The 27,969-nt window shown below is 31.8% G+C and overlaps 1 protein-coding gene across 1 annotated transcript in view; it reads left to right on the forward strand.

Annotated features, from left to right (window-relative positions):
• The window catches only part of LOC129223920 (guanine nucleotide-binding protein subunit beta-5-like), a 39,590-nt gene that overhangs the window by 8,586 nt on the left and 3,035 nt on the right, over positions 1 to 27,969 (forward strand). Inside the window, exons 2-8 of the mRNA XM_054858301.1 lie at positions 3,592 to 3,728; positions 17,991 to 18,032; positions 18,145 to 18,221; positions 21,051 to 21,177; positions 24,117 to 24,260; positions 25,346 to 25,486; positions 26,641 to 26,737. Of these exons, the coding sequence (XP_054714276.1) occupies positions 3,592 to 3,728; positions 17,991 to 18,032; positions 18,145 to 18,221; positions 21,051 to 21,177; positions 24,117 to 24,260; positions 25,346 to 25,486; positions 26,641 to 26,737 (765 nt within the window). The remainder of the gene's footprint in view (positions 1 to 3,591; positions 3,729 to 17,990; positions 18,033 to 18,144; positions 18,222 to 21,050; positions 21,178 to 24,116; positions 24,261 to 25,345; positions 25,487 to 26,640; positions 26,738 to 27,969) is intronic.

Consider the following 27,969-nt stretch of genomic DNA (forward strand, 5'->3'; position numbering starts at 1 on the left):
CTTTATAGATTTCTAGAATTATTTGTTCAGCTGTAATAGACCATGCAACATAAGCAGTTTTGGTGCAGTCTAGTTCGCACTAATATAGTTCCACTTTAGTAATTAAAATAAGAATGTTAATGACATAAATGAAATTTTTTTTTCAATAAAATATGAAATAGTATACTTTTAACAGTGTGTATGCAAAATTTCAACCATATTGAATGAAATTTGAATTTTCATCCTCTTGTCCACTTTTTTTTGGATTGGGCGAGCGATGCTTTTTTAGCGCCAACAGGAAAAAATCAGATAAAAAAACATGATCAAAGCACTTCAGAACACAATATATATAAAAACAACATAAAAGCACAACAAAAAACATCACGAATATATGCTTCAAAAATGTACAGGGCCGGGGTTTTTTGTAAACATATTAAAATACAATGAAATAAATTATTGTATTAATTACAAGTCGAAATTAATGCATTAATTGTTTTTTCATCATTTCTCCGGGATATGAAGTCTCGGTCTCATAGTACTTTCGTAATGAGACCTCGGCTCGCCGGCCCTGCCTCGGTCTCATTACGAAAGTACTATGAGACCTCTGGCTCGCCAGGACCTCGCTCCGCTCGGTCCGTTATCCCTCCGACTGTTAATATACATTACAGTCGGAGTATGGTCACAATTATGTATATTTATGTATATTATGCATATTCATGTGTATGTACACCCAAGGTTGGCTCCTTCCGTTCAGTGTACAATACTGACACAGTTTTAAGTGTGAAATATGCACCATTATTGTGCAGATTTATTAATAAAATTCAGCATTTTTAAGAGTACAACCGAAAGAACTTTCAATTGTTAACATAAAATTCAGTACCTAAAGGAGGCACGTTAATGTCTAAATAATTCGTGGCATCGATAAGAATTAACTTTTAGAACAAAATAACCGAACTATTTTTGTAAAATTAATTAACATACAGTAAAAATAAAGTTAAAAGCTACAAGAACCCCTCAAGGATTTGTAAAAAACAAAGAATTTCCGAAGTGAGAATTTTTATGTGAATTCTAAAATAAAGAACTTACCTTTTTATGGTATAAATCCTCACACTCAGTCCAAAACAAAACATCATCTGACAATGGCACGTTACAGATACACACCACGTTGGAGTTAATTTTTAATTAACCTTCAAGTTTGAAGAAACTGGCATTTTCTAATGTTTTTACTTCAAAACACAACTACTGAATCTAAACTAACACAAAATAAGCATTCCTGTAAGGTATATTGCACAAAACAACACGTATCTCTCCTGCGTAAAACCAAAAACCCAAGTAAACAAGTTCGAACAAGTTTGCCTTCGCGTTGCCAACCACAGGTTAGTTTCACCAGGGATGCCATGCTTAAAAATTTATCGCCTCATTGGCGAGAAAAATAGTTCAATTTTGTGCAAAAAATCGGATGTCGCCAAATGGGGGGGGGGGGGGGGGTATATCACATCTGTACCGTATTTATTTTTTATTATAGCTTATTTCATTTATTTGAATCATAAACATCAGTAATTACATAGTTGATCATACTTGGAATGTTCATCAGTGGTATCCATTTGAAAAGTCACAGCCAATAGTTCTTGGAAATATCAGTTTAAAGTAAAGGTTTGATCTTAAAAATATTTCATAGGATAATTTTTTTGGGGGGTTATTTAAGAGACGTTATGTACCAACCAGCTTCTGATATTCCGTACTTATTCCTCTTTAGTTATTTTAATATTCTGCAAAAATATTTTAATATATGTATTTATTGTAGTCATTTATGTACACAGCTATTTGCATTTTGAATCAACATAGTAGTTACAAAATCTTTCCATTATACACGAGTAACAGTACTTGGGAAATATCTGCTTGTAGTAACAGTAATTGCTTTAAAAATGCTTCATGAGATAGTTAATTTCTTTCATAAAAGATAAATGAAGTATTACCATGTGGTAATTAGTTTCTGAGTATTTGTATTTTCCCCCCTATGTTGTTGTATATATTTTATAAATGTAAATATATAACTATTTTGAACTAATATAGTTGCTATATATTATTAAATTCACTCATTATTCATTGAAAAATTCGTTTTTTTACTTCTTAGAATTAATATTAATTTATTATATTATTAATATTATTCTTTCTCTCTTCTACAATTTTTTGAAGATCTCTTCCAAATCAGGAAAAGATTTTTTGTAGTAGTTTACGAATTTAATGACTCAAATAGATTACCATTTTCTTCTAATAAAATTATTTTAAGTTGTAGTCAAACTTGGTTTAGTTTCATAATAATTATTGTTTGAAATCACTCATGATCAAGTTTTGTTCTTCCATTTTATTCGAATTCAAAATAATTCTCTTAAAATATGGGTGAGACACTAGTATCAAAGAAGGTAAATTAAGACATGAAGACTTAATTTTTTTTTTTTCCAAATTATGTTTTTATGCCCAAAAATAGGAGGGAAGCAATGCCATTTCCTATTGAAATTGTCTTAAAGTGCTCCGCGAGTGCTTCCGGAGCTACATCACCAATTTCATTCCCCCACAACCTGTTTCGGGAGATGGTCCAACCGTAGTCTCCTCTTCCAAAGACCCTGGTGCTGTGTAGTAATAAAATGTTTTCAAGAAAATTGTAACTCCTTTGAACCTAAAGGTTTACAACTAAAATTGCGGGTAGGTGTCATTTTGACCCTTTTGAGAAAAAAAGAACTGAAAATATATTTACTGATGCTGAAACAGAGCAAAAACTCAAAAATGTGTCTTAGAACATATCATTTTAAGAACCTGAAGCATTTATAGTATTTTTATACGTAAAAGGAACCATCAGCCGCTAGCATCTGAAATGCAACTGAAACAGCGGTGGTTTTTTTGAAGAACGTTTTAAATTTTTTAAAAACATTTTATTATGTAGCCTGAAAATCTCTGCATTCTTTGAATAAACTGCATTTATTATAAATATGTTTGTTTTAAGCTAATTTTCAAAAATATTTAACATTATGTAGGAAACTGCAGATTTCTTCTCTGGGGTCGAAATGACCCCCACCGTATTTCTAGGTATAAAAAGATCGCCGTAATTCTAGTGTTAAAGGGGGGGGGGATCAGCTAAAACATGGATTTGCTAAGTTTGCAAAAAAATGTCTGTCAGCTATACTCATTTTTCATATTTTCTACACTTTGTTAGTAAGCAAATGTCGTTAATGTCTTTTTTATCAAAATCATAGTTCAGAATTTTCAAGTGAAATTTCATGTTCTTTATGAGAGCTGAATCTTTGATTTGATTTAATGCTTTCTTCGACTCAGTCAACAGACATTAACAATATGTTTATCTTAGATCTTTAAAATGCAAATCTAAAATAATTTCTCTGAAAAATTCTTTTATATGCCAATTTTATGCTTCTCATATTTTCACTCTGAAAATTGCGCTCTTCATAATGCATATATTGTGTGACATTAAACTTGCTATGTTTCTCAGAAAATTAAAACTTATCAATACTTGTTTCATATATCAATTTACAGTATATTAATATTAAAAATACTATACTGTGTTTTCTCTGAAACACTAAAATGCATTTTTTCTTTCAGTGTCTAAAGTTGCAGAGAGATTAGAACCTATCCAAAACTTAAATATTAAGCCACGAAGAGTGCTGAAAGGTCACCAAGGAAAAGTTTTATGTTCTGATTGGTCTTTGGATAAAAGACATATTGTTAGCTCATCACAAGTATGACTTTCTATGTCAAATTTACTAAAATGTTAAATATAATTTAACTGAATATCTTTGGTTGATTTTGATTTAGTTCATTTTTTTACTTGTGGCTCATTGAAAGCTCGTCAAGTGAGTTTTATTGGTTATCTAAAACTAGCACTAAATCGGGAAATGAATACATGTGCTATTTCTTTTAAATTTTTGTTGCATCAGATTTCTAATAAACCTCTTACTGCATTTGAAAAAGGTCAGGGTAAAATCTGATAATAATAGAGGCAGTGAAAAGCAAATGGATATATATGTATGAATGGACATTTTCAAGTTTTGAGTAAAACATGTCTAAAGTTCCAGTTAAATTTCCAGGATGGATGAGCTCCTTCTAGTATCATAAAAGATTCTAGGGTTTTCAAAACTCCAATTTAATCTCTCTTCTAAAGGGGGAGGGAGGAAAGCCGCTGAATCCCTTTCTCTAACATTATTGAAATAGCTTCCAAAATCTTTGTTTTTAGCCTATTTTCCCGTTAAAATAAAAGAAAGAAAAAAGCATGAAGAAAGATTTGCTATCGTAAAAACATTGCTAAAAAAGTCAAAAGAAATAAAATAATTAAATACATATCAAAAAATTAAAAATTGGAAAGTATGTTTTTGAGATGGGGAGAATGTGTGTCTTTTAGTCTGTTGGTCTGTGTCCCCTTCCCCCATAATAACTTTTGAGTGAATAGTCGGACTCGAACCAACTTTTTTCGTTCGAAAAATCTCGTCAAGGACACCCCATTTCCATATTTTAATTTTAGATTTGAATAGTTTTTTGTTCAACTTTGAGCAGTTCAAAAAACACTTAACATGAGCGCCTACATGGAAGTGTAAGGCAAATAGGAATCCGGAACTTAAAGGCAAATTTGCTTCATACAAACTTTGTTGGAAAAAGTTTTCGATGAAGAATGTGTATAGAAAATATCTTTTTGATTTGAACAATTTTCCATTCTATTTTGAACAGTTCAAAAAATACTTAACATTGGAAACTTAAGGTCAATATAGATCCCAAAATTTAAGACGGATTTGCGTTGAACACATTTGTTGGTAAAAGCTCTTGATGAGAAAAACATGTTTAGAGCAGATTTTTTTGATTTAATGTTTCAAAATACAGTATTTTGTAGACTTAACATTGACATGAGTAACAGATAAATATGTCTGACTAAAAATAAAATGAATTCAAAGCGCAAATAAGGCTGTGAAAAGCAAAGGGATGTAAGTGGACATTTCAAGTTCTGAGTAAAATGGTTAAAATTCCGATCCTATAGCTGGGACAAACCTGACCTGGCAGCGTCGTAATGCTATTATTAGGATCTATGTAGCCTTAACAATGCCGCCAGGTTAGGTTTGTCCCAACTCTTGGTAGGATTTCATTGAAAAGTTTTTCTAAATCATGCTGTATAACAACACTTACCTGGCCAAAAACTTACCTGGTAATATATCTTGCTATATACCAGAGGAAAGGTTTACAAACCGTTTGTACTGGTTATCTCAAAATTTTTAATTTTGGCACTAACATCACTTTGCTTCTCACTGCCTCAATTAATTAATTCTAATGTATTAAAATCTATTTCATTTTAAAAAATAGTTTGAAAAAATTAAAAATCTTGAACTTCAAAACAAATGCTTGGACCTTGAAATTCAATCTTAGTTTTATCTGCTGTGAGAAATGGTAAAACCTGTACAATAGATAACCCTTGTAAATTGACCACTTTAGTCAGGTACTAACTATTTTTTTTATTAGTCGTCATCCTCTACTGCCATGCAAAGTGCAAAAGTCGTATCTGCACTTTTTGAGAAAATTCAGTTATTGTCACCAGATGGTTCTTTATAATGTATTTTAACTTCAAAAAAATAAATAAATACTTTAAGCTGATTTGATGATTGAAAATGTTAAAAAAAAAACCCTGAAAAAGTGGCTATGGAATCAAATACCTGGAAGCGCAAAACTTAATAAAGCACTATCACAATTTAAACCCGACTGTAGATACCACTTTTGTGCTTAGCATGCCAGGATAAATTGACCATCTGTTTAAGTTTTCCGCTAAAGTACGGCACTGCAAATGGTCAACTTACACGGGTTTCACTATACCATTCTGGTATTTTAGAGTCATATTAGTCCAAGAGCTAGCAACGTCGAAAAAACAAGAATTTTAGGAAAGCTGGTTCTTTAATATATCTTTCCCGAAGACGTTTCGAACAGCGTGCGGGTTGTCTGGCGGCCGGTAAACGTTGTGTTTTTTAGTGCGCATCACATCTTTAGAAGTAAAAATATGGATTTTGAAATCATTTTAGTAAGAATCTTTTCTTTTTCAGTGAATTCTTAACACTTTTCGAAACACGAATTTAATATTGCCAGACAATTTTGTTGTTGCGAATATCGTGCCAGATTCAATTTTTTACGAAAAAAAAAATTAAAAAAAAAAAAATATTTTAGTATGTCTGTCATTTTAACATTATTTTACCTACATATGAATAAGTACAAAATTAATTTGACAGACATGAATTCGGTTGCGTACTCGACAGACAGACCGATTTATTGCTGTAGAGTAGCGCAGCATTATGCCTCTGAATATGAGAAAAATGAAACATTATTATTTAAATTCGTGCCAAAATGATATAAAATAGCTGGATATATATTTTGTTTAATAACAGGAGAAATATGTCACTTATAAGTATCAAAATTAGAATATTTACAGATTATATTTAAATCATAAAAATCCAATTGTAACTAAATTACATTATTTTTGTAAAAGATACAGGAAAAAGAACTTTAATTTAGAGCCAAAGTTCTCACTACTTATAAATATTATACTTAAAAAATTACAATCCATTTTTAACTAAAATAGGTATGTTCATTCTATAATTGTATCGCAAAAAAGTGATGTATCTCCATAGTCGTCATCGTCGTCACTGCTCTCATCATAATCATTGTAATCATCGTCATCTTGCGTAGAGTTTTCGTTGGATAATACTTCACTTTCAATAACGATGTCAGCAACTGATGATGGAAACTGCTCCCCAGCAAACCAGAGAAAATCGTATTTATCATCATTGATGACCCAACCGGAAGTTAACAGCGATAAAGATGACGGATTTTTTAAATTAGCGTTTCTCCAAATTTTTGTCACATACCGCACTCGCAATAAATGCTGATATAATTCAGCTTTGCATGGGGGTAAGCTCGATGCATCAAAATTTCGATTTTTTTTCAAAGTTATCACTACATTTTTTCGATTCATAAGTTTTTGAAAACAGATAAAAGCGAACATCGTTAACATTTGAAGGATTAGTCACCCCATACATGTGACATATAAAGTTTTCTAACCTGTCAAATGTGCGTTCTAGTACACGCTCATCGTCTGTTGTAATCTCTTGACATGCCAACTGGTACTCAACAGATTTCTCTAGCAACTTGAAGGGCCTTAGTTTACCTTTCCGGAAAAAAGCTGGGGTGTAATCACATCCTGTTATTGCGTGGAAACATGGTAAAACTTTTGATAAGGAAATACCAAGAGCTTGATATAACTCATTGACGTTTTTTAGACGTTCATGGTTTCCTACTCCCCATTGAATCCAAAGCTTTAAAGGTTCATTCAGGTGATCCATATTGCCTAGAATTATAATAAGAATATCAGAGTCTGAGCAACGTACAAGAACTTGAGAGTCAAAATTTATCTGGCAAATATGGTATATGATACGAGTATCAGCTTCTTCGTGTTCTTCACATGATAATGATTCTTCAACGATTCTAATAACTTGATTATTTACAACCTGATACGAGTAACACTTATCAAAACTCAGGTAAATAGTTTTATTCCCAATAAAAGGAAACATGTCATCATTTGCCCAATGATCAATAAAAAACCTTACAAGAGCTTCCTTGAACTGCGAGTTTCTGAGTTCACCAGCAAAATGATGAGGCCGAATTTGACTAGGTTTGATGAAAACTGTACTGGTTAATTCACTGCGACGTAAACGCTCACAATCTTTTATGGAAGGTTTGAAGTACTGATTAAAAACAATGTCAATGCGAGATGATTTAAACTGTGAAATCATTTTGAGGAATTTTTTCGATATGGCATCGAAAGTTTGTGGTATTTCTTTCATAAGGTGTAACATGAAGAATCCGTCCAAAATACTGATATCAAAACATAACAATTGCTGATTGACACTGCTAACTTTCTTTTCGAATACTTTGACTAATTGTGCTTTATCCGTTTTACAAATACTACCATCGGCATGGCACATTGATGTTGGTACTGGTGTTAGTGGAAATCCTAATACTTTTTCAATATCAACCTTGTTGTTCATAGATATCCCCAACATTCTACCGAATAGATCTCTTTGCATTCTTAGCTCAACAATTTTGTTACCAAGAGTTAGTTTTTTCTTCTTTGGAGCACAAGCAAAACTAAGCACTTGATTTTTTTTTATTGGTTTGTCAAATCTCTCCTGATCTTCAGCGCATTCATTTATAAACTGCTTTCGCAAATCGTCACTCTTTTTTTCAATATTCAGAAAAAAAGTCAGCTGTATTTTCAGGAGCGGGTTTCGCAGTAGCAATATTGTACAAACTATTTTTGTCCAAATTTTGATCAAATGGATTGTTATTTTTCTGAAAGATTTCTATAAAATCGGTGATTTGTTTGTTGTAAATTTTGATTCTATTAGGTTGTAAATCGGCAGACACGTCTTGTAATTGCCTCAATCCACAAACATCGAGAACGTGAGAAATTAAAGCAGCTCTAATGCTGTGACTCTTTGACCAGCGCTGACGGGCAGCTATGGAATTGGTAAAATGTGCAATACCGCTAAGACGTCTAGCCGTTTCGGCATTTATAGTCTGCTCCAGTGTAAGGTCAATTGGTATCCTTGAGAATGGTTTGTCGGTTCTTTTTATTCCAAAATATCCGTTTGTGAAATCATCTTTGAGTCCTGGATGTGTTTCATCAACATTATTCAAACTGTCTAAATATTTAACACACCATCGAGCATAATTCGGTTGATTTACAATGAAAAACAAATTTGTTATTTTTGGAATTACATACTTAAACATTTCGAAATCACCCATTCGTATACTTCTTGATAGGGTAATGTAATAGTTTAAAAGCTGGATGTAAATCATATAGACTTGAGCAGTTTTCCCATGTTTACCTTGTCTTGTTTCTGCTACGAATTTTTCATAAGCAGATATTAGTCTCGATAACACATTATTTGATAATTCTATCGTCGTAGATGTACAAGTAACTTTAACCTCCTGGTAATGTAAGAGATCGTCAGAAACTTGCTCTTTCATAAAATAGTATTCCATTTTGTCCATCTTTAAAAATGTATCAAAATGCAACATTTGCAAGCCAAGAGCCATCAACGGATGCAGACATTTGCAACGATTAAAATGCTTTCCTTCAACTATCCCATTTACTGAGCCAGGAGCAATAATATGGCTCTCAATCATCATATGCGATAGACCACATTCATTAATAAAAACGCCTATAGCTTTGAAGAAAGCCATCATTAAATGGAATGAGCCAAGATGGATGAAGATATTATCAAATTTGGGCTTTGATGTTGATTGAATTTTATATGCTATTTTAGCTATTGCCAGATCATAAGTAACTTGCACGTACCTTTGATTACATTCTTCTCCAACGATTTGGGTCTGTTCCAGTGTATGTTTAACCACCGCTGCATTTGTTGGTGAAAAATTAATAGGCGTAAGATACGATACTTTTTGTTTGGGGCTAGTATCCTCAATGATTTTACAATTAAAACCAGTCCACATTGGAGTATTTGGCACATGAAAGACGTGTGAAAGTAAGTATAGCATATCTATTGTTTCTATCAAAGGTAAGTTTACGGGCCGAGTTAATGCATTGTCTTCAACTGGTGTTAAATGTTCTAATATCTGCAATCGATTTCCATACGAAGGGAGTTCAGGAATTTCTTCGTTAAACGTCCGTCTTCTTTTTGCTGGTGGTGGTGACATATCAAAACTACTATCTATATTGCTTGGGTTTAATTCTACATCGTAATCATCACTTACAATTTGGTAGATGATCCCTACGGTGTCATGCAGTGTATCTTTTCCATTTAAAGTGTCAACGTATCTATCGAAATTATCGAATGCTACACCTGTGCATAATGACGGACTTCGAATGATGTCAGGAGGACAAATTTCAGAACGTGTTACGGATGAGATCGTAGCTTCAGTTTCTAATTCTTCCAACGTATTGTAGTTGCAACAATGTCCAAGTCTATTCAAAATATTTATCATCTTTCGACTACTCGTAAGACTTTTGACAGTCATACCCACAGTTATATGTTTTGATGGTTTCACAGTACCGTTGCTTACACAAAAAACAGCATCAGAAGCCAATGAGTTGCTCAATCTATGACAATTAACTCCATCTCTGCGACGAATATCTTTACCTCCAATCAATGCTTTAAAGAAACGATCTAATTTTTCAAGAATTGTGCATTCACCATTTATCAAATCCTTTGTTTTCATTGCAGCAGGTAATTTTGTTTTCTCCATTTTCAAAATTGTAGTTCTTAGAATCGAAGCAACTTTATCGATGAGATCATTTTCTTCGAGCATCATAAAGTCTTCTTCTTCTAATAAGTTACTATCAGTATGCATAATAATCTTTTTTTTGTATTTTGTTATAATCTTTATTTGCTTGAACTGTTTTAATCTTTTTTCTTCAAGCTGATGATTTTTCATCATATTTATTTCTGATTCAGGATGAAGTACTAATTCCTGTTGTAATTCATAATTATAAGTGTCACAAAGAGAATTTAATAGCAAATAACTTTTTTTTAATTATGTCTTCCTGAATTATTGACACAATTTTATCGAAAACAGTGTTGTGAATATCTCTTACGCAATGCCAAGAGGTTCGTGCAGTATCAGTAATTATTCTTTTGTAATGATTGAAATATTCCAATTCACATGAATGATGATAGAATATTGTACCATTTGAGGTTTTCAGATAACTAATTTTTTGTATCAACTCTTGATTTTGGCATTTTTCAACCCACTGCGTTACTTTTTCAAGCATCTTGACATCATTGGAAGAATGTAAATTTTGTTGCTTACCTTTGACTTGTTTTCGATCCTTTTCACAGAAAAAACACTCTTTCATTACTAAGACTTGAACAGGCATCACTACATGACAAAGTCTCTCTTGCATCTACTGGATTATTCGGTAATGTTGAAGAAGAACTTGATGTGCCAGGAAGAGTTATTGATGAATCATAATTATCATCAGATATATTCCGATACTTCGCCATCAAGGATGCAAAGGATTTGTAACATCGTGTGTGGTATCCATCAGAAGTATTTAGTTGTTGGGGTAACTTTATATTACTATATTTCAAGTTGAATGTAACACGAACACTCAAAACTTCTTCACATTTTTTCAATTTTCCTTCGTCAAATGCTATTATTTTTTCATTTATTCCATTGCAAAATACACATTTCATTTTATTTGCCATTATTCTGTCATAATTTTCACGATAATTTTGAATACATTTTTAAAAATAATATTTAAGAATAATCATATTGATGAGAAAATTTACAGTAACATTTTTCGTCAAAGACGCGTAAGAAAAACAAAGTTTACATACCAGCAAAACATTTCCACTGTTCTAATTTCTGTTTTCGCTGATATTACAAAGAAAATAAGAAAAAGCAGACGATATTTAAGTTAAATAACGCAAAGACACATAAACATTGCAGACGATAGTTTAATAAAATAAAACAAAGAAGTATAAGCATTTCAGACTATTATCGTATGCAATGTTCTTTTTTCTTTGCATTATTTAATTTAAATATCGTTTGTAATGTTTGATAAATATTAAATGTTCAAATGTAAAACACGGCAGACGAGGAAGGGAAAAAAGGAGTCAGAAAAGAGTCTTCAAAAGATCTTGAGCAAGCAATTCACTATTATAGACCTTTACAAATATATATATATATATATATATATATATATATATATATATATATATATATATATATATATATATATATATATATATATATATATATATATCAGGGGTCTGTCCAGGATTTTTCACAGGGTCCGTTTTTTGTGAAAAATCAAATAATTTTATGAAAAATCAAATACTTTTGTGAAAAATCAAATAATGTTGCAAAAAAAATTTTTTCTTTTTTTTTTGCAAAAACGAAAGTTTAGACTCTTGAGATGGTGGAAACTGCATCATTGACACTTAAAGTTGAGTGTTTTCCCTCTTTTCTGTTGAGAATATCATTCTTTAGTGCTTTTCTAGTATTTGGGGGGGGGGAGGCATCGCTCACCTGGGGGGGGAGATGGGCACCCCTCAAGTATCAATATTTATCTACCATTCTACATCATGTTAAATTATACTAGAAATGTTATTTGTATAGTATTTAAAACAACTGTAAGAAAAAAAATCAGTCAGGGGTTCAGCATTTAAATTTTTAACCCAAGACACTGTTTAAGAGCACTAAGTTTCGTTTAAAACTTATAAATTCCGTGATTTTTACAAAAATAAAAAAGTATTTTATTTGTTTACTTCTTAACTAAGCGTACTAAACATCGAAAATGCGAAAAATCAGATTCCCATAGCGGATGCAAAGAGATTGCAATCCTCAAAGTGAAGGCATCAAAAGTATAAAAACGGCTTTTAAAATAAATATTTTGGATAAAATTATTTTAGAATTGCATTTTAGAGCCCTATGATAAACATATCATTAATATCTGGACACAGTTGAAGCAAAAAAAAAAAATAATAATAATAATAATAATAAATAAATAAAATAAAAAATAAACGATCGATTCAGCATTTTAATTATTGACTCATAAAAGAAAATGGATTTCTGCTTTAAAAACCTGAAATAAGCTTTGTTACAAAAATAAAGAACCCTTTTCATTTATTTGCATCCTAATAAAGCGAAGTTAGCTTGAAAAAAGAATGAAATATGATTCTCATATCGGATGTAAAAAGATTTCGTTTTTCAAAATGTAGGCATCTATAGAAAAAAAAAGGTAAATAAAAGAGTTTATTTTAAGTTAATTATCCTTTTTAGCATCGAAAAATCAAACCCAAAATAACAGTTTAACATCGCACCGCCAGACGCTAAGTGGCGATAAACAGTTAAACATCGCACCGCTAGACGCTGACGCTAAGTGGTGATTAATTTGAATTTGGTAACTCTATCTGAAGCGATCACCCCCCCCCCCCACTACCCTTTGCAGTTCTTCATTTCGCTGTATATTATTGATTATTAAATCATGAGTGGGGAGAAAAGTGCTTACTACGCCTATTCAGAGAATCTTGACGCTTTTTCAAAGAAGTTTACAACAACACCGCTGCATAAAACAAACAAGCAAAATTATAAACCAAACTGACTTTCAGCTGTTAATTTCTTTCACAGAAACCAACAACAGGCATTATATTTATTTGGCCGTAGTAATTATTTATGGCTTGCAGGAACATCACAAGAGTGCCGATTTTTTTTTTCTTTTGCGAAATCAGCTGAATTTGTATAGGATGATTCCTTTAATTTAACTTTAAAAAAGGTTCCAACCATTATCGTTTTTATACAGGAAATATGCTGTATTATTTTAATCTGAGATTTGCTCTTTCAATAAACAATTTGTGAAAGATCCGTTTTTGTTTATCAGAATTTTGTGAAGGGTTCGTTTTGGTTGATCGGGATTTTGTGAAAGGTCCGTTTTGGTTGATTGGATTTTTGTGAAAGATCCGTTTTGGTTGATCGGATTTTTGTGAAGGGTCCGTTAACGGACCCAAATTTGCTCTGGCCAGACCCCTGTATATATATATATATATATATATTTTTTTTTTTTTTTTAAAAATTTAAAAAAAAGCTTTAACTGAAGATTTAAATTACAATTTTGTAATATTTATCTCAGCTCTATGATTGCGCCACCACAATCGTTATTATCTTCCTGTTTCAGTAAGTGATCAACAAGAATTACATCACAGTGCGCAAATTGAAAATGGATGTGGTTCTCTGCGCGGCACGCTCGCAAAATGGAAAATACTTAACTTTTTACATAAATTTTAACAAAAAAAGGCAACATGTGTGTGAATTCAACAAGCAATTCTTAATTTTAAAGCGAGGTGACTAATTTGACCTAAAACTTGGGCACCACGCTAGGAATACTTCTTTCGTTTGGTCTCAGCTTATCGGTCTGTCTGTCGAGTACGCAACCGAATTCATGTCTGTCAAATTAATTTTGTACTTATTCATATTTAGGTAAAATAATATTAAAATGACAGACATACTAAAATAGTTTTTTTTTTAATTATTTTTTTCGTAAAAAATATCATCTGGCATGATATTGGCAACAGCAAAAATGTCTGGCAATATTAAATTCGTGTTTCGAAAAGTGTTTAGAATTCCCTGAAAAAGAAAAGATTCTTACTAAAATGATTTCAAAATCCATATTTTTACCTCTAAAGATGTGATGCGCAGTAATAAACGCAGCGTTTAACGGCCGCCAGACAGCATGCACGCTGTTCGATACGTCACAGGGAAAAATATATAGAGAAATCAGCTTTCCTAAAATTCTATCTCGAAAACGTTGCTAGCTCTTAGACTATATAGAAGGGTAGAGATGTCCTATTGGGTTGTCACCCTGGCGGCCAGGTTTGATTCCTGGTACAGGAAGCAATGTCATGGTGTGATATTTATTTCTCTGAGGGGGGGGGGGGGTTCTGAACCCTGTGGGGGGGGGGGGGGGGGGGGGGGCTCTGAACCCTGTGATCTGATTTGAAATCTTGGTGAAACTTTTTATGTATAATCTGGAGCAAAGGAGAGTCAGAGGGGACATGATTCAGTTGTTTGAATTTATCAAAATGAAAGATGTTAATGGGTTAAATTTTTGCACGGAAAGCAGGACAAAGGATCATTGTTTTAAGGTATTCAAATCTCAGGCTAACCTGGAAATTAGGAAGAATTATTATAGGTTTTTTTTGCTTATAAGTACAGATTAATTACAAGTAATGATATGAAAATATCTTAATACTCACATTTTAATGGTTTTTTGTCTTAGTAAAAAAAAACTACAAATACAACCATTTTGACATTTTAAGGTTTTTAAAGTTGGCAGCTAGCTATGCTCTCAAAGGTCCACCTCCATATCTTGCTCATTTATGAAGCTTCTGTGAAGATGTGTTATTTGGTTATTCTTGATGAATAATAAGATTCATGAAATTTTTATCCATGATTGTACTAGGTTCAGTATAATGGAAACGAGGACATTACTACTATTATTAAGCTTTTATTTTCAAGCATTAAATCTTGATATATTATTTTAACTGGTACTCAGCTTACTAAAAGGCATTTAGGTATTCAAATAATAATGAAAGGCACATTTTTTAATACAATTGATCAAAAATGCCCTACCTTCCTTTTTCTCAGGAGGCATAGAGGTTGTATCTGAACTTATTTTTTCCACACCCACTATCTCTTCTCTCCGTTCATCTTCTCCATTCAAACCTTTCCCCCCGGATCCCAGGCAATTTCCTCGCCAATTCGCCTCCTCCGCAGCAAAACAAAACACTCCAAAAGTGCCAATACATGTACATTTTCCACTGCTCTTCCAGGAGACAGGTTCCCATAATGAAGGGATTTCAATAATCAGGCCAAACATACATAAACATGTAATGTCGGCATCATAGTTTCTTCCTGAAGATGCATTTACCTTCCTACTGAATTCAGTTATTGCTGGTAAAATTTCATGGGGGAAGGCAGCTTTCAGTTCTAGTTCATAGTATTCATTCATGTACTCGAGCCTATCCACAGAGAAATAAAACACAAGGAGCAAGATTGGAGGAGCGTGCTAACCCTGGAATGTCATCTTGTAATAACTTCAGGTGCCCAGGAAACAATTATTGCTTTAGATTCACCAATGTCCTTGTTGTGTGTTCAGTTGTACCAAGGTACTGGAAACATTATTCAAGACCCCTCTGGCTCGTGAGTCTTTGTTCCCGGAGGTTCTGTAGCACTTGCAACAAGTTCAAGTTATTATTCTTGTCCTGTCCTGTTCTTCAAAAGAGTGTTCCTGTAGTTCAAAATCAGCAACACAGTAAAGCATTGATTATAGCAAGGTGATTCATGTACCTGCAAAAGACTTCTCGGCCAGTATCGGAACTGTTGTTTGTTGATGTCGTCCAACAAATAACTCCTTAAAAATAATGTAGTCATGTGACTGTAGTACGGGCACATGTTAATGTATACTTAATTTTACGGCAGCAATTAAAAATTGTAGACCACACCCTACTCAAGGCCACAGCAATGACTTAAGCCACATCATTATCATCAAAGAAACTGTGGCAGCAAATGGGAGTTATTTTGGCTGCACCCTGTGGAAGTAAATTCCATTATGTATATGGTTGCTAAAAATTAATTTCTTTCTAATGATGTACTCGTAATTTTTCCACTAATTAGCAAAATTCCAAGATTAGGGCAACCGAAACATAACATGCTGTCAAACAGTGAAACATAATATCACTTGTGGCAAGAAAAGGAATATTTGTTTTTGGATCCATAGATGAAAGTATACTATTTGTTTAAAATAATAGCAATTCAATATAAGAATCTCATGCTGACATTTTTCTTGACTATGTTTATAAATAGAAAAACCTAAGATGTGCAGAAAAAAATCGTCAAATGAAAGAAAGCATTTGTTTATTATATAGCAGTAGTCAGTAAATTTTGGCAGCCTGAGGAAGGAACCCTTAGAACTATTGGGGTTTTGTTTGGTAGCACTATAACCCACTTATAGAAGAATAAATCTTAAAATAATATTTAAAATTTATCATACTGTGTCATAGGTACTTTGTATGGATCCAATTAAAAAAGAAAGAGAAAATTTTAAACATTTTTATTGATATTCACTGCTGTAACAGATGATACAAAATCGCAAGCACATGATTGCTGTGCTGGTGACTGTTATAATGGAATTTTGTAGTGTGCCTGTTGAGATATATATATATATATATATATATATATATATATATATTTTGTTTTGAAGATATCAATTGACCTAGAGCATTAAATCTTTATAAGCATCTCCTTCCGTTTATTTAGGATAGATTCTACTACTAATCTATTCTGTTTTTAGAATAAATGTACTTTAAAATAATTTGAAATTCAGTTGACCCCTGTTTTACATTGAGGTAACATTTCATGAAAGCACTGCATAAGGTAGGACTTAATAGCATACTTGCCAACTCTACTGTTTTTAACGGAAGACTCCCGTTTTTTGCTTCCATCTCCTGATTTTGCGTTTTTTACGATTTTCTCCCGTTTTTTTCAGTCAATCATCAAAAAGTTTCACTTTCTTCTCAATAGATGGCCCTCATTTCTAGTCTACCAATGTCAGCGGATAGGAATTTTTCCAATTAATAACTCCATTAGTAAAAATTAATTTTTTGGCAGCTTTCCACATTGCATGTTCAATGAAGCAGGTGCTCTGCCGAAAATTGAACAAAAAACTTCATTCTAGTGATAGACAAATATATAATACATTTATGTAAATTTATGCATACTTATTTTCATACGTATGCCCGATGTGCATAAAGAAAACATGATTACTTACTGTATATAGAGATACACTGGTTCTGATATTCTATTGGTAGTCATTTTTTTTTCCGCTTAAATTCTTCATACAACATTAATGCGTCCATGGGCTTTCCTGTAACTTCCATAACAGGATCTTCATTTACTAACGAATCAGAAAGATTGTTTGCTATTTTCATTTGTGTGAAAGTTTCAGTTTATGGTTCGTTGATGTTGATATCCTTGTTTGTTTTTCCTCTTTCGTCATATCCAAAAGCTCTTCTTCAATGAGATCTGAATTGTATGAGTTTAAAAACTTAACTTCTGGAGAGAAATAGCTGTAAAAACCAATCACAAAACCTGTCTCCAGTGACCCAAACTCACTTATAAGCACACTAAAATGCAGTTCAATGCATGTTCTGCATTCTCAGGAGTTTGGATTTTGAAGGAGGGGACAGTTTTCTCTGTTTTGCAACATTGCTTCCACCTAAAATCAGATCTCATTTGCATAAAATAAAATAAAATGATCAATTCTTACACCGTGTAAAATCAAATCTGTATATTGTGAGGGTCTACTGTACATTCAGTCATATTCTATTTAAATCAATAAATAATTTTATACTTCAGGACAAATGAATAATAATATTTTTTGTTTTTTAAAGGATGGAAAAATGATTATTTGGGATGCATTCACTACCAACAAAGTATGTAATATTTACATGTTTTAAATTGTCAATAATGCATGATTTTTTTTCTTGAAAAGTGGTTAAAAATATTGAAAACTTTCTTGTTATTAAATAATGTTTCTAATTACAGGAGCATGCAATTACTATGCCTACTACCTGGGTTATGGCTTGCGCTTATGCACCGTCAGGAAATATGGTAGCATGTGGGTATGTTTGCTGAAAAGCATTATAATGTTCCTTATAAACTTGTATCATGAATATATTGCAGCAAATAAGATCTTATAGATTTTTTACACTGTATTCTGAAGTTTTTTTCCCTCTATCATGGTGCACTTTTAATAGTTTAAATTTTGTTGCACTGTATAATTGAACAAATTTAATCTAGTTTTATTTGGTTAACTGTTGTTCTTACAATGTATTTTTTAAACATTGTATACATTAAACATTTAAAACATACATAATTTTAAGGAAAATCATTTTAATTAAGTTTCAAATGTTTATTGTGTATTCAACTGTTCTTAGGACAATGTTTTTGAATGTTATCATCCAACATGGCTTAGAATAAAATTTTAAAAATGTGGCTCAAAAACATTTCAATTTCCATGTTTGTTTTCTTGTTCTCTCCTTTCTTGTTTCTATTGTTTGTTCATAATTGATGTCATTCCTCTATGTTATTCTATTTACTCGTATTTATTCCTGTTTGATCTGTTTATGCCATTTATGGGCATTCTTAAGCTGTATGTTTTGTTCTTTTTTTTTGTTAATGAGTGACAGGAGGACCATAGAGTCAAATTAACTCATGTAATTCAAGTCTAATTAAGATCTAAACTAAGAATGAACCTTTTTTCTCATCTGAATGTACATTAAGTGCTATTCTAGTTACAGTAATTAATACATGTGTTTAAGGTAGACAATTAAATTATGTTTTATTGAATTCACTGAGCTGTTGCCTCATTGTGCTGAAACCAAATGCTCGTATAGTCAAGTTTATTAGTTTAGTCTCAAAAGTCTCAAGCATCTCACAATATTCACCCACAGTCACTGTATAACATTATCTTGTGTCGGTTACTTTAGCCAAGTGGTGTACACCTTAGTGTCTATACAACAATGACATTTATCTAATAGACCTAACTAAACCAAGAGTTAATATTAAATAAAAAAAATTAAAGGAAAAAATCATATTAAAATTATTTTTGTGGACTAGTTTTCAAGGTGACATACATAGCTGCCAACTTGTGCGATTTAGCAATACATTGTAAGATTTTCAGACGTTTTGTACAATTGTACTGTCTTATGGCAAATTTGTTCCACTTTTAGGTTTTTTGGTTTTAATTTTACAATAAATTGTGAATGGGTGAAGTTTTCCTTTTACTTCCAGCAGCACTTTTGAAAGCAACCCCTAAAGGTGTGATCTAAATGACGTTGAAAAGTGCCAAGATTCTCTTCTGTTATTCTCTGCGACTTGTCTCCTAAAGACTTTCGTTTGAAGCCAACAATTGGCACAGTACCTCGGTTGGCAAAGCAGTTTAGGGCAAAATGATATATTTTTCAGCAAGAAAGCAAGCAGCAAGAAAGTATCAGCCTGATTGGTGGGGTTTTTCAGCAATGTTCAATTAAAGTGCGTGGCCTAAGCATAAACACATGGCGCATGAGGCATTCTGTCTGTCTATTATCACGCTCAGCAATGTGTTTGTTATGAGTATTATTTGTGGTGGTCGAAAGTTTGCTATTCATTAAAGTTAAAATTTCTAAAGCTAAGAAATATGCCCTGATATTTCTGGAATGTTATTCAGAAGATTGTCCTGGAATCTTCAAATCACCAAAAGGACCACACGTTGCATATTGCTCAGTTTGCATATAGATATCAAGATTGCACATGGAGGAGCTTACAACATCAGACATCATATTCTCACCAAAAAGCACCAAGACCTGTCAAAAACTTGTTAAAAGCGCCATTATTGGGTCATTGTTTGATAGACAATTTTTGAACGCTGCAAAGTCAGCAACTTTTCAAAGTTCAAAGAAATAAAAGTTTATTTATTTATTTCTTTTTAAATTTATTTATTCATTTTATTTTGCTTATAAAAGCACAAATTAAGTAAAGGTAAAGTTGAAAATATTATAATACTTTAAATTTTAATACTTTGCTTTATAATGGTCAAAAAAGAGTAGAAATATAGCCATTGCATACATTGTAAGATTTTTTAAGTTGGCTGCTATAAAATAAGAAAACATGGAGAGAAAAAAAAAAGATTTACAATTATTAAGTTTTACTAATGCCAAAAGCAGAGTCAATTAGAAAAATGCCTTTCTGTACTGAAATTAATTACAAGTATTTTATTTGTTAAAAAATAGACAATAGTAACCAATAAAAATTTTAAATAATTAAGCCTTCTCTCCTTGCTTGCTGAACAATGAAATCATTACCAGTTAAGTGAATAATAGCAATTCCAGTTCTATATAACATGGAAGTTCCAAATAAATTCCATCTGAGGTAGAACAAATTGTTATTTTGATTCATACCAATGTTTTTGAAGTGAGTACTTTTCACTACTAAAGTTTCGAATAAATGAAAATTCGGTTTTTAATTGATGTTTGATAGTTAAAGTCCTCAAAGATGAGACCTAGCTAAGAACACTCCTGAAAAGTCGCGAGGAAAATAAGATTTATCAAAATTAGGTTAATCTGTTCAAAAGCTACAGTGTCACTGGCACACACACAGACTCGTCAAACTTTTTTTTTTGAGTCAGGGGTAAAAACAAATGATATACAATAACCTTATGTATTTTGAGGTACTATATATCCTTTGCTGAATTATATTTAGCCTTAAACATGTCAGTTTTTTCTGTGCCTCATTATTGTTTTCTTTTTTCAATAGAAACAGAAATAATAAACTCGAGCAGTTCTGTTTAATATTTGATGGAGAAAATGCTTAGATGTAGGTCAGGACTTGAACAAAAAGATAAATAAGTTTGTTCAAAAGAATAGTAACTGTGCAAATCATTTGTTTTAACATAAAAATAATATCTTTTGCAGAGGTTTGGACAACAAAATTACTGTTTATCCTCTAAGTTTTGAAGACGATGTATCTACCAAAAAGAAAGCTGTTGGTACTCATACTAGTTACATGTCTTGTTGCCTTTTTCCTAACTCTGATCAGCAGGTAATATTTTCATTATTTTACAATTGCGTTATAGTTGAATGTTAAAATAATTAGCTTGTAATTTTTTTAAATAACAATCTTTTTAAAAAATAAAAAATTCACAATTTACTCAGGGTTTGTTAGTGCTTTAAAATATATTGTTTGTATTCAAGCATTAATATACTCCTGATTGTCTCCAAAATTGGGTGGTGCAATAACCACAAATACGTAAAATACACGAATAATCCGTAAAATAGGTGAAAAACAGGTTAATTTTTTTTAAAAATACTTCGCTGAATGTTGATCTTTTTCTGCCATTCAGGAAGCTAAGAGAAGTTTGTCCATTGTAGCCAAAAGAGTCCCATTGCATAAGTGAGCTACCACCTTGTTGCCTGCTGAATAATATGCTCTTCAGATCTTTCCTCAAGTCATGGCAGTCGAATGAGAACCCCATCTGGACTGCTCAAATTCCTTTTTTGTTCATCAGAGAAAATCTCACTGATCCATGCTTCATCCTAAAACTTGTAATGTTTTGTTCATTCAATTCTTGCTAGTTCTAGATACTGTTTCTTTCAAAAAAGGCTTATTTCTGTTTTATAATGAATTCTAATTCAGTTATTCATCTGCATATGGTGTCATTGTCATGTGATATTTTTATCCAAGTCGAATATTTATCTGATTGAGAGACAAATTGCTAGTTAGAGACATTCTTTTAACTCTTTTCTATCCTCAGGAAAAGTGGTTTTTCTTAGCTGTTCTGTATGCATGTTTCAAATGTTCTCCATATTGCAAAGTACAGTATAGCTTCGATTTAACGGTACCTGATTTAGCGATTTCCTCCATTTAATGATGCATTTCAGCAGTCCAGATTTGACTGCATTGAATGTCTATGTTCCTTGGTTTAACAATAACTTTTTTCATTCCCTTGACAATCGTCAAATCAGGGTTATACAGTATTTAAAAAACTAGGTTTGATCCGATTTAAAATAAGTGGAGCTTGCAAAACAAATTTAACTGCAGTTTTCAGCTTTTAAATTCCTACAATTTCTTCAGGTGAGAACTTCAGCAATTTTAGCGTTTTGTTAACTCTGACTAGGCCACCTCATTTTTTAGCCTAGGAAAAGTTTTGCAGATTCTCCACCAAGAGATATTTTCATCAAATCTGAGTTGTGCATAAATTTTTGCGTCATCAAAAAAGAGAAAAAGCACTTACGTTTTTTGTTAGTAGTTTTTTCCTAACTTCAGATACAGAAAACTCCTGATTATCCACGGAATTGGGTGGCAGAAGTGAGACGTATAATAAAAATCAGGAATAAACCTCAAAAATGCTAAAATGAAAGACAAATAAAGTGAAAATTGACCTTCCTTAAAAACTTAGCTGCATTAATGCGTAATACTTTCTTCAAACAGTGAAAATATATATAGTACAGTAAAAAAGTCTTGTATTTTTGCACAACAGAGCTTAACATCAATAAAGAACAAGTGTATGTACAATAAAGAAAGCACAATAAATAAATAAATAAAGTAAAAACATAAATAAAACAAAAAGAACTTAGTCTAAACTTAGTTTTTCGACAAAAAAAAAAATCCATTGGCATTTGCTTTTTATTGTGAAAATATGTGTTCCTGATTGTTGATTGGCTTGCAGATAATCTCTCGGGAGTTATGTCTATATATTTATAGTCAGATTACTTACTTCAAAGTAGATATTTGAAAGTTTTACTAAACAGTTTTGTTTTTATTTAAATATTTTTGTTGTTGCTAAAATTACCTAGGACTAATCACCTCCAGAAAGGAATCAACTGCTGAAAAGACTAAGATAGTAGAAAAAAAAGTTCAGTAAATTGTAATTTGTAATGATATTAGAAGCGACTTGAATCTGTATTTTTATGTAAGGTAAATACAACTTTCTTGATTTATAACATATTGCCATGATTATAAGTTATCAAATCATATGATCAGGGCAGAAATTTACTATCAATTTTATGCAGAATTGCAGTTAAATATAAACACAATTAGCTATTTACTAGCTTAACTTGCTAGTGCTTTTGCAATAATTTATAAATAATATTTGATGTAGATAAATTTAGAGTGTCAGATGAAATGTATCTTCATTTTACAAAAGATACAAAATAGATAGTAAACATTTTCTATTTTAAATTGGTATAAAATAAAAATTACATAGAGTGAAAATTTTCTACTTAAGTAATTCTTTGGTATTCTTTGATTAGAATTTTAACTGAATATTCAGCATTTGGTATAATATTTGCTGCATTCCTATTAGTACAATTAGTTTTGACCTTACAGACATAGTTAAAAAAAGGTGCAAAAAAAACAAAAAAAAAAGGTGCAAAAAAAACAAAAAAAAAAAAAAAACAAACAGAGCTTTACTTTCCAAATCAATCGCTTTTAAATTTAATGTTTCAAAAAGTTAGAATTATTTGGTGTTCCAAAAATTAACTGGTGGATGTGGGGAAATAATAGAAATGCGCAAATAACTCTGTGTCTGCAGCAGGACTGTCTAACCCACCCTACTGATCTTAATGTGATATTGTTTATTGTGTATGGTGACATGTGGGATGTAAGCACAATAATTGAATGGACTTATAACATAAACTACTATATTTACAACTTCAAGTATTTACAACATATTTACATGATGAGATCAAAACATAGTTACTTTGGAGCAGGCATGGACATTTGCTTCTTGTGGCGGTGGGTTGTTCTCGTGTGTACTTACCTCAAACATATTGACTAAATAATAATGAATTAAAAAAAAAAAAATATTGAAACTAGTTTTTGTTGAAAAAAGTTTTGGATAAAAGGCTTAAGGATAAAGGAGGTTCTTTTGTGTGTGTGTGTGTGCTACACACACAAATGTTTCTTGTTTAATCAAAATTTTGATGTTTTCTTTTGCTTCATGGAAATGAAAGAAACATATTTCTTTATATTTCTTTCAGATCCTAACAGGCAGTGGTGATAGTACATGTGCTTTGTGGGATGTTGAGTGTACACATTTAATCCAGAGTTTCCATGGTCATACTGGTGATGTCATGGCTCTGGATCTTTCTCCTTCTGAAACTGGAAATATTTTTGTTTCTGCTGTAAGTAAATCTTTCGTATATTTCTATACCTCTGCTATAAAAGCAGAACTTTTGTTTATAAGATTTTATTTATTTTTTTACGTCTTTCTCTCCGAGTTTGTAAAACATATCCCTACAACTAGCAGAGGAAAGGGTTCCATTTACAATCGGAACCGAAATGCATCCAGGCTTTTCCATAGATCAGGAGTTCTCAAACTGGGTGCCTTGACATGCTCGGGTTTTGTGGCAACTCCCTCCTGGGAGTGAAAGGCTTATTAAAGAAATGTATTATGAATACAGCAACCATGTTGACTTTACGAGAGAAAGAAACTGAACAAGATTTGTTTCCGAAATATTTGATATGTGAACCTTTCGTAATGCGGCAGATATCGTCTTAAGACTAATTCCTTTGTCACTCTGTAATATGTCACCATTAGCGGCCGTTCAGTCAAGATTGGGCACCTCCTGTCATCTGACAGTTGTTCCCAATTTACGAGGTTCGTAGTCATTGGATTTCACAAGTTACTCATGACAACAATCAACATCCTTCATAGTCACTGTGCTCTCCGTTCCTAACTACAAACGATTTTTTAAGTGGTGTTACATCAAAGATCCTGAGTTCGTACTGGACGAGCCATGTGATTTGCAAGATTTACGCCAACAGATTACAACCTCATTTTCTAAAATTGTTCGTGACATGTTACAGCGAGTGAAACAAGAAGTAGACTTTACACTTAACATCTGCCGAAATATGAAAGGTCTATAGATTGAACATTTCAGAAACAAAACTGGTACAGTTTTATTCTCCAGTAAAGTCATGCCTGTTGCTGTATTAGAAATATGTTTGTTTCAATTATTCTTCCAAACCCCGGGGGAATTTCGAAATGTTTATAATAGAGATAGACTGGGAGTGCCATGAAAAAATTGTAATTCTTTAAAGTGTACAGTTAGTCGAAAAAGTTTGAGCACCCCTGCTATAGATGAATATTTCAAATTTTTTGTATGCATACAAGCAAATTTTGATAGACCTTTTTGTCACAAGATCTCAAAAATAAATTACATTGCAAACACCAGGTTAACTAATCTTGTAAATTTGATATTTATAGGGATGTGATCGTCAAGCACTTGTGTGGGACATGAGAACTGGGCAGTGTGTTCAACAATTTGAAGGACATGAATCTGATATAAACTCAGTAAAGTTTTATCCCAGTGGAGATGCTATCGCTACTGGCTCTGATGATTCAACTGTAAGTTATTACTTTTGTTAGTAAGTTATATGCATAAAATAATAATTGTATTTGAAAATTAAACACTTGTGATTGTAATAATTTATTATGAGCTAAAAGTGTAAGTTAAAAAAGGAATGTAATCATTTTGTTAAAATAACAATTAAAAAAAAAGGAAGAAATAATAATTATAAAATCAGTTGTTGAGACATGTGGGGGAGAAACACATCACTACCTTTTTTATCCTTGGCATATTTTTATATTTGTGCTTTGTGCTTCCATAGCTTTGAGCTTTTCCGTCTTCTTGTAGTAGGGTCATTTCACGGTATTTTTGACATTTATGTGGAGTCCGTAACGTGATCTTTTTTTGCCATAACTTTTTAATTTACTCTTTGATTTTCAAATTATTTTAATTTGAGTTGGTGTGTTGGTAGGAAAAGCATCCAGTATAATTGTTATTTCCTTATAGCGGATAACTTTTGTGATCCTAATATAGTCTTATATTGGCCTTTTATAATGGCTCAGCTTGAAATTATGAGATGAGTTCAGGGAACTTCCCATAAAAGCGGACTCTTTATTTTTTAATTTCATGATAAATTATCATTTTCGTTACTTTTTACCTGATATAATGATTTTTATTTTTTATTTAAGGGGGAAAGGTGTTATGTTTAAGTTTTAAACAGTAATATGCATTTTATACTAATACACTACTGTAAAAGCCATGTCACTTTTTGTCTTTGATGTTTGCATTGCAAGTCTTTGGAGCAACACATGGGCATAGGAACAAAAATGAGAACTTGGAGTCAAACCCTTCTGATTGTCTGATTTTATAACTGCTGCCAGTCATAATATTGTAGTGAAAAAATACATGTAAGAACTGTTATAATTTTAGTTGATCTAGGACTGAGAATGAAAATATATAAAATCATATATATATATATATATATATATATATATATATATATATGTATAAAGGGAAGATTTACACAAGAGCATTGAAGCGCTACTTTGTCACTTTAGCGCAACAGTAGGATATCTTTGTGTTGTTTCTGGGATTAGATATCTTACTGTTGCTCTGAGGTGACAATATACATGAAAGGCTACTGGGTCATTTCACGGTAATTTAGATTTATTTACCGTGAATACATATTACTGTATTAATAATCTTTTTTCAGTGTCGATTGTTTGATTTAAGAGCTGACAGAGAAGTAGCAGTTTATTCAAAGCAAAGTATTATATTTGGTGTTAACTCAGTGGATTTTTCAGTTAGTGGTAAGTTTCTTTATTTTTTCAACTAATCTTTATGGCAAGATATCCAAAAATTTTGATTGATTACATGTAATTTGCTTTTACCGTAATTGATGTTAAAATTGAGGATCTGGCCACAAGTCTATTTTCCTGCTATAAATACAATTTGTAGTTGAATGTATAGCTGATGTTTCAACCTCAGTATTATTTATTATTATTATTATTATTTTTTTTTTTTTTTTTTTTTTGAGCGGCAATCACAATTTGATATAATTTTCCAACCTTCTAATTTTGTTTTCAGATAGAATGATTTTAGTCTAAGATCACTTTAAGTAAAGGAGAAATGTCAGTGTACAAAATCTCATGTACAACTATATATATGAGGTAAACAAGATCCGAAAACTCTCACTTTTGCACAAGTATGTTTATCCAAGCAAAAAAAGTGAAATAGATCTGAAAATCATCTTTATTTTAAATCAAATCTTTGTCAATGGTTAATTAAAACGAAACAAAAATATAGAAAGAATAACTTTCTGAATTGAATCTTTGACCTCCCAATTAGATTTCGGTTTGGTTTCTGGGATTTTAAAATGTTCTGTAAATGCGTTCATTACATTGAACTTTTATTGTTAAATTTTTATGCCTCTTTTTTTTTTGTATTTATCAATTTTTATTCCTTGATCATTTTTGAATACGATAATTTTGGAGCATAATCCATGAAAGTAAAATGAAATCAGCATGAGCACAAAAAAGAAGTCCACCGTATTGGGTGCCTTCACACTATCGTTTGATAAAAAATTCACATTAGGTTTCAGGAAAATATTGCTTTACAATTTGGGGCTTGCATATGTGTTTCAATGTTCATTTTGTTTTTTGTAGAAGCAGTAACAGCCCCCCCCCCCCCCCCCCCCCCCCCCGCATAATATTACTCATAGATCATTTTTGCAGTGCAAATGTTTCAAAATGAAAGGTGAGAGCGAAAAACATAAAAAACTACTCGTAACTAAGTTACACCTCTCAATTAGTTATATGTGAATGAAAGTTAATTATACTACTGTTTCTATATTTTTCTTCAGACTCTTGAAAATCAATGTGTACAGGAAAGAGACATGTAAAATAGTTGATGTGATTCGATATTGTATTGTATTTTCTAAATTGTTTTCCTGAAATTTTTATTTGCTTGTATGTTATATCTTTTAAAATTATTTTTTAAAGTAAATAGCTAAGTACTTTAGTAGGGTTCATATTGTTTTTAG

The sequence above is a fragment of the Uloborus diversus genome, chromosome 6 (genome assembly GCF_026930045.1).
Source record: "Uloborus diversus isolate 005 chromosome 6, Udiv.v.3.1, whole genome shotgun sequence".
Lineage (NCBI taxonomy): Eukaryota > Metazoa > Arthropoda > Arachnida > Araneae > Uloboridae > Uloborus > Uloborus diversus.